The following is a 13,597-nucleotide window of genomic DNA, read 5'->3' as shown; positions in this document are numbered from 1 at the left end:
AATGACACTCAATTAGTAATAAGAGGGCTAATGTGTCTCTTAAAAATCATTCTCTGCAAAAATACATTGCCACCACCAGCCTGTACTCTTGACACAAGGTAGCATGGATTCATGCTATTAGCACTAAACTCTGACTCTTTCATCTATCCTACACAGCAGAAATCAAAATTTTTCATACCAGGTGACATTTTTAAAATCTTTTGTCAATTTTTGTGATTATGTGCCTATTGTACACTCATCTTCCTGTTCTTAGCTGACAGGCGTGGAAACTAGCATAGCCCTCTGCTGCCATTAGCCACCCACGTCAGGTTCTGATGCATTGTGCACTTAAAGCTGCCCTTTTCTTGTAAAGAGCAGTTATTTGAGTATTATCCATTCACCAAAGGAGACACCCTTGAAAAATGTCAGGCAAAAATAAAATAAAACATACATTTTGTGCTTTGTTTAATCGACACCTTCAAAGAGTGGCTAGTTATGTTCATGCTGCAACAAACTCTTCAGGTGTCTGACTAGCCTGCCATGACTTGCGGATCTGACTTTGTCGATATCATTAATGAGAAGCTTTTCAGTTCTGCCCTTCAGCAGCATCTTTTTATGTGAAATAAAATCTCAGGTAACAAATATACATAACAGTACAAACATAATGAAGTAAATTCTAGACTGATTTGTGGCCACTTCTGTTAGCTTGAACAAATCTGTCCATTCTGCTCTAAAGCTCTCTTGGTATAAAGGTGTTTTCACCCACAGAATTAGCATCTTCTGCATGTTACCACAGTGGATGGCACCACTAATTACACCACAGTCAAAGTTCCTTAGAACATGTGTCTTGCTCAGTCTCATTTTTGATAGAGCAAAAATTAAACCTCTTGACCATGCCTGCATGTTGTATGCTTGAGTTGCAGCAACATGATTAGCTGTTTCCAGAGGTAGATAATTGGGTTCATGAGCAGGTATACCTAATATAGTGGCCACGGAGTGTACACATAATCAGATATAAGAACATAAAAAACTTGACATATTAAAGACGACCATTGTGTTCATTAGGCTCATTTATTTAACTAATAGCTAAGCTGTTCCAATATCTCATCCAGATACTTCTTTAAGGTTAAGGTTTCTGCTTCCGACATCTCTTTGCATAAAGAAGTGCTTCCTAGGTTCAGTCCTGAAAACACCTCCCCATAGTTTTCATTGGTTTCTGAAGTATGTGGTTCACTGTTTAGTTCAAAGAATTCTCCTGGATCAACTATATTGATGCCTTTGAGGATTTTAAAGACCTGGATTAGGTCCCCACAAAGCCTTCTCTGTTAGAGACTAAACAGGTTTAGTTCTCTAAGCCTGTCAAAGTAAACACTTATTAATATTTCTTTTAAGCATTCTTCAGTATATTGTGTCTTTTCCAGTTAATGTATTTGTTTTTAATCTTCCCAATTGCAGCACTTCATTCATTTATTCTCATATTTTTTTGCATGTTTCTTCAATATTCTCTTTGGTCACCATTATGTTATTGACATCTTCACATATAAAAAATGAAAAGATAAAGAAAAGGACACATACTCTCCATTCCTATTTTTTTATCCTCTGCTTACTTTTCAAAGGACTGGCAACAGACCCTGTCAAAATGTGGTTCGTTACTTGTGCCCACTGCACCAACTTCCCAGAACTGTTCTCTGGATAAGTGAATTAGATGATGAAATGATTAACATTCACTTTGTCTTCTTGTTGACTGTTCTCTTACTGCTAAAATGCTGAAAAGAACCTCTTACAGTTGTCTAAATGCTGTCTTCTTCATCTTCCTGAATTTCTATAGGGTGGTCCAGATCTAACTATGCAATTATTGCATTGCATTGCATTTAACGTTGCATAGTTAGATCTGGACCACCCTGTATTGTTCTCTTGTAACTATTAATCTCATGTTTGTAAGCGCCACATGGAATGCTGGTGTTTTTATGTGTTTTAGACCAGTTTTCTTCAGTAAACTCATTATTTTACTCATCCACTGAGGACATATTTTTCCTTATTCATATTGTATATATAACAAGAATGGTCAGTGTGACTCTAATAGTAGTTAGTTGTATTTTCACACAGTGAGTGACCATCCTCTGTGCTGGCAGTGTTGTCCTCTTTTTCTCCTTTTTTTTCATTATAATTAATAGTTTCCTATGGGCTTTTCTCACTTATCTTTATCTAAATAGTAACAATTAACAAAGAGTAAATGGTAATTAGTACTAAAAAAAGAGCAGCTACAGTATTTCAGTGTTTTACCCAGTGTGCTTGTTAGCAGACAGTGGCTTAAATAACCAAAACATTTCAGAAGAAATATGAGAGCAAAAGCTTAATACAGCAGTGTTAGGAAAACTTATTCAACTCTGTGTATAAAACACAAATACTTGTTAGTACAATTGCAAAAACTGAACAAGCCCTGATGGGAATTTCTGCAATGACACAATAAAAGCCAAAACTGGGAAGTAACAGCATGTTTAATTAAGAGAGAAGCCCAGTAAAAAGGAGCAATAAAAACTGTAGCTACATTCCTCCCCCGGGACTGGCTTAGGAAACCGCTAGGTTAGACAGTTCACATGCATCCTCCGTTGACTGGAACAGAGCGAAACACAAAACCAGTACAAATCAGATAGGCTTTAACAGAAGTAGCACTGGCATACCAGATGGGGAATATTCTGCTCCAGCTAAGGTACTGCTTCTTTGTGGCTGAAATCTAACGTTTTGTTATCAAAGCTTAGATATGCAAAACGTGAGTTACATAGACTACATGGTGACATGGAGGTTAGCTGCAGCACTAGGAGTGTTTGAAGTGGAAATAAATGTGTTTTTTAGCTTTATTATTCTCTTAAATTAAAAAAGTGTGAGGATTTACTTCTAACAAACCTATTTTAAGTTAACTTGCAGATAAACAGAATAGTCCTATGGATAAGACTCACAGCTCACTGTCCTTCTTTCTAGTCCCAGTACAGTTACTGTCTGTGCAAAGCTACCATACGATTTCAAACACTTTCATGTTTCATTGTAGCTCAACTGTATTTGAATTAGCCTTGTAGGATTGAGTGAATGGCTTCATGTGACCATGTATTGGGTAAGGTGGGTTCAGAAATTAGAAGTTTTGGAATCAAGTGGATTTGATTAGCTATGCAAGTTTTTTCAAAATTAAAGTAATTTTCTACTGGTCAAATTAAACTAATAATCCTATTTCTGTTGTTTTTACAGCTAACTCATCATTAATGGGAGGAGGAGGAGGTGAGTCTGAAGTCTTTGTTTTTTTGGTTTTTTTTTTTTGGACTATGTGTGCTTTCCAATATGGATATTATTCTATAGTGGAAACAAGATGAAGGCAGCATGGAGATGCAGGACTTAGTGCTTCTGTTTCACAAGTCCAGACCAGGGCTGTGGAGTCAGAGTTAGAAGTTATTGTTTGGTTATTGGAGTCAGAGTTGGTAAAAAAAAAAAGTACTGACTCCAACTCTGACTCTGACTAAACGCAAATAGTAATATAATTTGTTACAATTTCCAATTTCACATATACTGATTCGATTAAACTATTTTTTCTTCTAGACCTTTGATAAAAATATAGATTTTTTTTAATTATGTAAGTTTACTTTTATCTTTAACATTACTCAGTGTTTGTAAGCCAGAACAACATTGCTGCAGCCTTTAAACCCAGACTTTAAAATGTTAGAGTGCTAAAAAGTAGCCTGATGAATCATGCTGGTAGTGATGAAGTGCCTTATATCTTGTATATTGTGTGTTTTCAATAAACCTAGTAAATATATTAGACTAGTTACAAATAAAGGACTTGGTATCAGAGGTACCAGAAACTGAAAATTCAGAGTTGGAGTTGAAGGTTTTGTATACTGACTCCACAGCCCTGGTCCAGAACCCTGGATTAAAATCCTGGCTCAGTAAGTACCTATGTGTAGTTTACATTTTCTTCCCTTGTTTGTGCGAGTTTTCCTCAAAAGTAAAAAGTTGTGCAGGTTATGTGATTAAAATATTGTTATTATAATCATACCACCTATGATTATAATGACTACCACCACCTATGCCAGTTTGTTAACCTTGTCTGAGTGGTGAATGATTTTTTTTTTTTTTTGCTGTTAATTTAGTAGATTCTTACAGAGCCCCATAGTTGTCAGGCAAAAAAAAAAAAAAAAATCAGTCCAAACAAATTATTAATCCATTCGAACGAATTTGTAACTCATTTGAATGAATTATTTTTATTTTTTTCTTATTTCAATAACTATTTGTTTTTCCTGGCATGCAGTTTAGTGGACCAGAAGAGTATAGCCAGAAAATAGTTTCAGTCTGTTCTGCGCTGTTCAGTGCCATTATCGACTAGATTTTAAAGTTACCTTTTCTTCTATCAACGTTTGTACCACTGACTCCAAAATATCACATTATCTGAGAAAATTCCATAAATCCATTCTTGTAACTTCTCCTGCATTTGAAACTCGTTTCAGAACTCCTCAAAAGAGCTGTTTCAACCACTGTTGTCTTCAAACTAGTTCCTCTTCCAGTTCACTGATTTTAACACTACCTTACAGTTGACTGAACTGTATGCTAGGAAAACTGTACAGAGCTCCTTAATGAGAACTGGACTGCAAGGGGGAAAAGTAATAATAATTTGAACAAATTAATGCGGAATGAGGCTCCCTAATACTGAAATAAGAGTCAGGTTAAAAAAAAAAAAAAATCAGTTCAAAGGAGTTGCGTAATTCGTTCAAACAGATTTTTTTTTTTGCTTGACACCTACGGGGCTTTGGAGATTTTGTAAAATAATTATAAAATATCTCCTAGTAGTTGATAGTGTGGTTAAGTCTGTTCTGAAAATTTTCAGATATGAACGATAGAAGTTTAGAGGTAAAATAGTTACACTAATTCTAACGCTGGGGGGTGATGTGTTGCATGTTGATTAGCACATGTACATACGAATTTCACTGTACTCTGTATACATGACAATAATGACCCTGTTATTGTGGATGTTTGCATGAATGAGCTTTATGATGTACCGTTCAGAGTTGGTTGCCCAGTGCTGCTATGATAGACAGCAGCATCTGTAACCCTCAACTGGATAAGTATATTTAATAATGGGTGCTTAGATTGGTGAATGGATGAATAAAGTAACTTCTACAGGACCATCACTAGAGAAGGAGTGCTACAGATTTTGCATAAGAGCATAGTTATATGAATGGGTGTACATTTGTACCAGAGTGGAGTTTCTGTGTTGTGAGGTAAAATGTCTGTGTGTATTTTTTAAATGTATGTTTAAGATGTATTTGATTTTACCTCACTTGCATTTTAACTTGAACTGCAAAGGCGTTGAAGGATGTTCTTTCAGTTTCTGCACACTGCTTCTTATCTCAAGAGCACCACAGTCCACTGTTTAGCATGACTCTTATGTAGACAGGCATATGGGAGAGGAATAGCAATACCCCCAGGTGCACAGAGTTTTTTTTAACAGTGACCTTACCCTTGCCACCCCGTCCACTTGTATTGTTCTCATCCAGAATCCTTGAGCCTAGAAAAAGCAAGATGGTAAAATGCATGGAGGATTATAACAGTTACAAATGTCAGGCCTTTCAGAGTGTTTAAGTGGGAGATATCAAGCATGTTAAGGGGACGGCCTCAGTCCATTGGCTGAGATATTGACAGGAACACCTCTCACCAAAGTGAAAACTCAGAATACATATTCTCCTACAATTTGGCTGCTTGCTTTGCCTGCTGAATTACTTGTGGGAAGGGTATGCTGTCTCTGCATACTAAACTGCTGACAAGGGAAACCAGCTGCTTTTTGCTCCCAGTTTTCTGATCAGCCATGCTGCAGGGACTTTGGCCCATGGCCTGTCACCCATTTAAAGCACTCTCAACCCACTTCAACATCCCTGCCAGACCTTTGGTGCGTAGCCTTTCATTTCCTCAGGTACGAGTATTTGGTGACCAGCCAGACACCAGAATCCATTATAGTATTTGCAGACAAGGCAGATGAACCAACCTTTGAATTTTTTTTAGTGAAATGGGAATGTGGACATTTTTCCTTGATTAGTGTGTGGGATCATTTCCATAAAGCACTGATGGGAATGGCACCTGCTCTCTCCCCCTGCAGAAGCCTACTCTGTATCCTTTTTGTGTGTGAGCCAAAGCCGGACAGGAGGGACATTGATGAGGAGACTGTTCATTTTGCCCAGAAACTCCTGCCATGCACTGCCAAAACGAGCTGTTCTATTCCATGGCCGGACAAAAACCAGGGTCCTAAAAACAGCAAAGACCTGGCTGTGCTTGCTTGGTCTCTTCATTGCAGTGTCTCGAGTATACTTTGTCATTCTCTCTAGCATATTATTCAGCTTTCACTTAAAAGGCCTCCAGAGAGTCGGTGTCACTGTGATGGCTGTCTCAGTCCTGTTCTCCCTGCGCTTCTTGTCATGCTGTCATGTCAGCACTGCTTAGTCAAGAAAGAGCAGTCCTGGCAATCCAATCAGTTGCTACATTATAAAAAATATGGGTCCAACTGCTCTTTACCCCAGCCCTCAAGGTCTTGATGAATGCAGGCAAAGAGAAATAAAACTGGGCAGTGGAGAAACTGCTGTGCTCATGAGGCCAGCATAGTATAACCTGAGTCTGGCACTGAGACAAGGCAAGGTAGAATATTGAAAATTAACTTGCATTATTTTTTCTTCATTATTCGTCTGCTCATAAATATTCCTGTGAGCATGGTGACAGAATCAGGAAAGGTTTATGGGTAAGACGAGAATTACTGTGCAATAAGCTCAGTGAGCCGTCTGCCATAGCAACTGATCTGGGTGGGTGGTTGTATTGACGCAGTGGGAAAGTCATGGGCTAAGAGAAGGTTAGGGGTAAGGAAAATACAGAAACAAACATACAAATCCTATATATATATGTCGGGTGGCTTTTAACGAAAGAAGGTTAAAAAAAAAAGGAAACTACAAGGAGGGGCTGGCAGAGAGCTAAATGGGAATTAGGGCTGCCACCATGAAGAAAGAGAGTGAAACTTGGCTTACATTATGTACTTTCACTGTACACACCATAGTGGCCTCTTAAGATCTTTGGTCATTTCAAAGGAGCTATCAGATTGCAATAGGAGGATAATCAAAACAAAAAGCCAGGATTTCCTAATGTGTCTAGAGGTCTGTACACAACAAATATTGGGATGCAGCTGGAAAATGTAAAAAAGGATCGAGCATCTCTCACAAAGCATATCGAGTTCCTGTCCTGCAGATCTCCCTCCGCCGCTGCTAATCCAGACAGACTGGGAGTAAATCCACTGGTAAACTAATAACGGATTAGTAGGGATCAGGGTTGATGCAGTGATACATTTCTGCTGTATGACCGAGCCTCTGCACCATGCCTGGTACTATCTTTCGATAAATATTTTACACCCAAGAGGGCTTAAAGCTTCTGGTTTTTATTAGGATTCACATGCCAACGAGTGCCCTCTGTGCCCCTGTCCTTTTACTCACTTGTGTTGTCTCATTTTTGAATCTGAGTGGCTTCATTCCCAGATGCCCAGATAAATAGAAGAGATACAATGGAGTAGACAGAAAAAGAAAAATGAGGTGCTCTAGAACGCTTTGTTCAAGTACTCTTTGGTCATTCTCATTTTAGAGGGGGCTGACCTTTTTAAACAGGGATTGGAGAAAAAAATGAGTCTAATCTCCATTGACACTTTTTATGGTCTGCAAGGCTTACTAGGCATTCATCACAGAGGTCAGATATGAGACTACCTGGAGGGACAAAGGTGCGCTTCTGAGGATGCACACTCCTCTTTTCATGTTGTTTTATTTTTAGCACAATTTTCCATAAAACCAGTTAAGAGAAGTGAGCCTATATATCACAATTAGCCAGTCGCAGTGAGTTAGACTAATGGGCACAGTGAGCGATTTATGCTGTGGAGAGTACTTTGGCGCTCTTTAAGTAAATAAACATTATTTAGTGGTGTGCTGGTCTTGACGGGGTGTATTTAAGAGGAAGGATGCGTTTAAGTGCCGGCTAGCAGAACATTAGCCTGTTAATCAATTAATCTTTAATTCTCCAGACAAGTCTACAGAACATCAGTGCACCCATGAGCACTTTCCTGCTGTCTGTATTCACTGTTTTAAGTTTGGTTCATTTCTAACCCTAATTTCTTTCCTCATTCTTTTTCATATTTTCTTTTCTGTATTTTTATTAATTGGAAAGGGGAAAGTGAATGTGGAGTCAAAGTTTTTTAAGAGCCTTTTAATTGCATAAGAGAGGAAGCAAGCAGGAAGCAATAGTAAATAGGCTTCCAGACTCCAGAACAAGGCCATGTTAGATGCAGGAGGGCTGATCTGGCATCGCACAGACAATACAATTCTACCAGCATCTGTAAATCTGTATCAAGGGCAAAAAAGTAGAGATGCCCATCAAGTTATAAGTCCAGTACAAATGACAGGCTGGATGTTTTCAGTCCCCTGGAAGTTCATGTTAAACTCTTTTCGAAGCAACCAGGATATCATCTGTGTTTCACACCAATACGGTGCTTGTTCATTTGTCACTGTGTCCTCCTTCTCTGGCCCCTGAAGAGACCTGTCTTGCATGAGGAGTGGGGGGAGTAAAAGCAGGCTCATGTGGCAGGGATCAGGTGAGAGCTAATTAACACACTGGCGAATTCCCCGATGCAGCCAGCTCCTACAGGCGGCTGCAGCCAATTAGTGGACTGTTTGCAAAAAATAGATGTTGTTGACATATCTCTTAACGAGTCACACTAATTATTGTAAGCAGACAACGATGAGACTGTTGATACAGAGCTGTGCCCCCATCACCTTAAGTGTGTAACTGTTTTTTTTTCCTTCTGGTGCAGTCACAAGCCACCATAATGGCTGCTTATTTTTTTTGTCTTTTTTTAACTTGTGCAGTTATGTTTGCTTCTATTAGTGACTGATTTACCCTTTGGATTTTATACTGTATTCGGTTGTAGTGTTGGGACAACACAGTATAAGGCCACGGAGGCTGTTTTTTTCTTGCTGCCAATTACTTATAGTGCAACTACTAATCCTGATTGGGGTAAGTGGCAAAAATGTTAACTGTAATCCAGCAAAAGAGACAAAGATTACAAAGATCATGTTATAGACGTTTCATAAAAGTTCAGCAAGAAAGAGGAGTGTGCATGTATAATTTACTAGAGTAAATTTATTCCAGAGCATTTTTTTTTCTTTTTTTTCCCCTTTCCCTAAATATGCTCTTGAAGTATCCACTTGATGATCCACACATTTAGGTGTGAATGGTAATGAATGGGCTGTTATTTACACTCATGTCTGCTTATCGTTAATTGGTTGCTGGTTAAAGCCAAACAAAAAAAGAAGAGAAGCAATTAAAGGTGGAAAATCTTAACAACATGAGTTAAATAAAATAAGTATAAAAGATCTGAATGAAGAGCTCCTTGTTGTGTGCTGTAATTGGCAAAGATAATAATAAAAAAACTTAGACTAAACAGTCTAAATAGAAAAAGTAACTATAAACGAAGACGTGTAATAACTGTGCTCAGGCACTGTTATGTACATCTCTAACACTACTGTCATAGATAGACACAACTTTATTTGTCCCGAGGTGGAATTTGGCTTTTTACAGAAGCTCTTTAAATAAAATTTTAAAAGAAATAAAACTTCTGACTTCCCAATCTCAGTGAGGCATTCTGTAGGCATATTGCCACTGGCATAAAGGAGCACCAGTAGCATTTTTTGACACACTTCTGCGGAATGATTTGTTGGCAGAATTCCTCAGTGTCAGTGTGTCAGAGAGAGAATGTGCAGCATTGTTCATAATGGTATTCAGTTTTTTTTTATTCTCCTCTACAACCTCCAGGGGGTCCAGAGTGGCTCCTATAACTGAGCTTGCCCTTTTAATTAGTCTGTTGATTCTGTGAGCTTCTCTTGAAGTTATGTTACCGGCCTAGCACACTACACTATAGAAAATCACACTGGCCATCACAGAGCTGTATAAGATGAGAAGGAAGTCACTACCTGTGTTAAAGGGGAATTATCGCTAATGTGTCTAGATTAGAACAGGTGAAAATAATCAAAATGCAAAACATCAACACATAGACCCATAGATCAATTTCAGAACTGCACCCCAACAATATTAAATGCTACTGGTGCTCCTTTGTGCCAGTGGCAATATGCCTGCAGAATGCCTCACTGGGACTGGGAAGTCAGAAGTTTTATTTCTTTTAAAATTTTATTTAAAGAGCTTCTGTAAAAAGCCAAATTCCTCCTCGGGACAAATAAAGTTCTGTCTATCTATGACAGTAGTGTTAGAGATGTACATAACTGTACCAAGTTCATCATTTATCTTTGTCAAAAATAACAAACTTTCATGCAATAATTATGCCCATATGAAGGAACTTAATATCCCAAATCTGAAACAGATGGGACAGATACACTATACAAAATATCAAGCACCACATGCTAACTTCTGGAGAAAGAAGACTACTGGCAGAACAATAAGTCACATAAATCTTGAGCCTCTGTCCCATTCAGATCACCATATCTGGGGGGGTTGGGGGGTGGAACAACATAGATAGGCATCAGACATATTATTGAACCTTTGGTTGATAACTCAAGACTTTCAAAAAGGTTTACACAATATAACATATCAGGAGTATTTGCAAAACCATATAATATTAAACAATTCCATTTACGGTAGCTTACACCCCAAATCAACATGCACATACACAGTAAAAACAACTTGGGAATTAAGACATCCAAAAAGAAAAGAAAGGAGCAGTATTTGAAAATGAGTTTAAAGACACCTGAATATAATCAAAATTCAGATTCTGATGTAGATACAAGTACCTGAATATAGTCAGGATTCAGATACAGATGGCACTGCTGGTAATGTGGGAATTCCAGCTATAAGGGTATGCATACTAAAAGTAAACAATGTTATACATGTTATATGTTAGAAGAATATCATATCTGGACATATTTTAAACATTAACAGATAAGTGAAACCGAAGTAGGACCTACATACATTTTCATACAAAAGGTTTCAACTATCAAGAAATATTAGTTTTCTGGTGATCTTTGTATTTAATACAATATCATAACAATAAAGCCCACAAGCCTTCGCCTTACATGGAAGCAAAGTTAAAAACTGAACGTGCTCAGAAGTGCATAATTTCAAAGGTAGCATCAGAAGTCAGATGGTTAGTTTAGACCAATTAATTTTAGCGTTTTATTAAAAAGCAAGCAGCTACCCTGTGATAGCCTGGCATCCTGTCCAAGGCCAGTCTTTACTGTACTCCTGATGCAGTTTGGATAGGCTTCAGAAGCTCTCTACCTTAAACTGGATTAAGTGGGACTGAAAATAGGTAGCTGGGCAAAGAGCATCATACTGACAATGGTTTGCCATCAGAAGCAACATAATATTTTTAAAATTGCGTAACCCATTTTAGGCTGTCACATGGACTGCTCTATAACCCGGCAACATCCTGTGCAAGGCAAGAATCATCCTTGAACTGAATAGAACCCTCCAATGCTCACCCACTTACTCTCACAAAATTACAAGTTAAGACAGTGTTTCTCAACCACTGGGTTGTCGTGTGCTGCTACTGGTGGGTCGGAATTGCTTTTGTTTATATTGATAGTGGGTTGTGGAGTCTTTTGACCCTCCCACATGAAGCCACTCATATGGGGAAAAAGTGACACCGGAAAACTGAAGTGCCTGGAGAAAAACCTGCATATATCTTTCATGGACAAAAATCAGACCCAGAATGCTAGGCTCAGAATATAGGGCAGCAGCCCTGACTGCTTCCCATCAGAAATATAGTACAGTATGTAATATATATATTTAATAAAACGGTTAGGATAAAGGCCGGAATTTGCATCTGATTATGAGCTGTATTGCTAAAAAAAACAAATCTGTAGTTAGTGCTGCCATCTGTCTTGCTTGTCTTTTCTAAAGGTGTGAAAACCACTTTCTTGTAATTAATACTCCTTTGTTTGTCACTAAAATGAAAGAAGGCAGCCTTTGCCCTTCTGAAATAGCTGTGCCATCCATGTTGAGTGCAGCTGCCATGTTCCAAAATGGTGCTGGTTGCTTGTTGTATTTAAATGTTAACCTTTTCTCACTCACCCTTGCTTTTTTAGTTACCTGTGAATCTTCCTATTTTTACACACACACCCACACACACATACTGTATATAATATAATTATAAATACTGTACTGGATATACAATATATCACACAAACCTTTTTCTTCTTTTATACATGTGTGTGCAATATTTTTGTTCTTTTATCAGCAGTTCTGAGCTACCATTTCAATTACCCCTTAAAAGATGCCATTCTTTTTTTTTTTTTTTTGAAAGCTTCCTTTTCTTTCTCATTTTATCTGATTTTTTTGTCTTTAATTTGATGCAGTAACTTGCTGTGTAACCATTTCTTCTGATGTTTCTTGTTTTGGACAGATGTTTATCCAGATGGTTTTATTGGTGTGTGGAAAAAAAAAAACTAAGATGCTCTGTATTTACTTTGAATCAGAGGGCCTTTGATGACTAAACCCTACCAGTACTGTACACCTGACAGTTGTCAATCTTGGGCCAGCTCTGGCTGCTTTAACATGTTTACTAGGCTGTTCATAATGTGCACCCACATGGAAAAACCTACACAGGTTGGGGCAACTAACAGCCTACCACCACAACTGTTTCCTACCACAGCAATAGGCATGTGAGAATGTCCTGTACAGGCAAAAAGTGGAAAGCTAGTGATAAAGAGATAGATATTAATGAGCGTTGTTCCATGAAGATAGTCATTACTGCAAATTGTTTAGAGTCCCATCAGAGCAGTCACCACAGCAAACAAGAGTGATCGATGCCCTTTGAGATCTTGCCCACCTGCTTGCTCCATCACATGGCAGTATTAGTGTGACGGGATGGGCCTCTTAAAATTGGCTGCAGCTGCTTTGAGCATCTGCTTCACACTCTGCATCAGTGGAAGTTTTCAAAGCATTGACCTGCTCTTACTCCTAGACCAGTTGCTAGTCACTGTTGAGAATTTTTGCTTTTGCTGAATCTTCAGACCTGGTAAAGTCAGCCGAGATTAAAACATTAGAAGTTAAATAAATGATAAGGCCTTTAGGACCTTTAAGAGAGTATTAAGAAAATAATTTCTCTGATTATTGTTATAATTTGATAAAAAAGAACAAATAAGCATAGTGAGCTTTTTCAGAATTGCTGACAATGTTTTTATTTCAAAAACTTAAAGAAAATAACAGCAACATTTAATGTCACATATTAACTTGATTAAAAATTGCAACAATTTATTTTTCTCTTCATTATTTTGTTTCTCTTGTAATCAGCTGTAGATGGGTTAAGTGTGGTCTATTTACACAGTACTGTAATATAAGCAGGGCCACATAACAAGAACTAATAAGCTGCATACAAATTTCTTCCATTTTTTGAAAGGCAAAGGACAAAGGAGACAGTGGATCGACGCTATAAAATGAGATTATTGTACAATGTGGCAGTAGGATTATTTAGCTGGTACCCCAGAGCTGCAGACTCTAATAAAGTGACAGTCACCTGAAGGGTGAGGCTGCTCCCAGCCTTTTTTTTTTG

At 38.0% G+C, this 13,597-nt stretch overlaps 1 protein-coding gene across 3 annotated transcripts in view; it reads left to right on the top strand.

The window, feature by feature from the left end:
• macrod1 (mono-ADP ribosylhydrolase 1) overlaps positions 1-13,597 on the top strand; it is a 575,305-nt gene that overhangs the window by 279,849 nt on the left and 281,859 nt on the right. For all 3 annotated transcript variants that reach the window (XM_051923041.1, XM_051923038.1, XM_028809642.2), the window contains one exon: positions 3,220-3,249. In XM_051923041.1, the coding sequence (XP_051779001.1) occupies positions 3,220-3,249 (30 nt within the window). The remainder of the gene's footprint in view (positions 1-3,219; positions 3,250-13,597) is intronic.

This window comes from Erpetoichthys calabaricus, chromosome 1 (genome assembly GCF_900747795.2).
Source record: "Erpetoichthys calabaricus chromosome 1, fErpCal1.3, whole genome shotgun sequence".
Classification (NCBI taxonomy): Eukaryota; Metazoa; Chordata; class Cladistia; order Polypteriformes; family Polypteridae; genus Erpetoichthys; species Erpetoichthys calabaricus.
The sequence above is the reverse complement of the archived record's forward strand: the minus strand, read 5'-3'. Positions and strand labels throughout refer to the sequence as shown.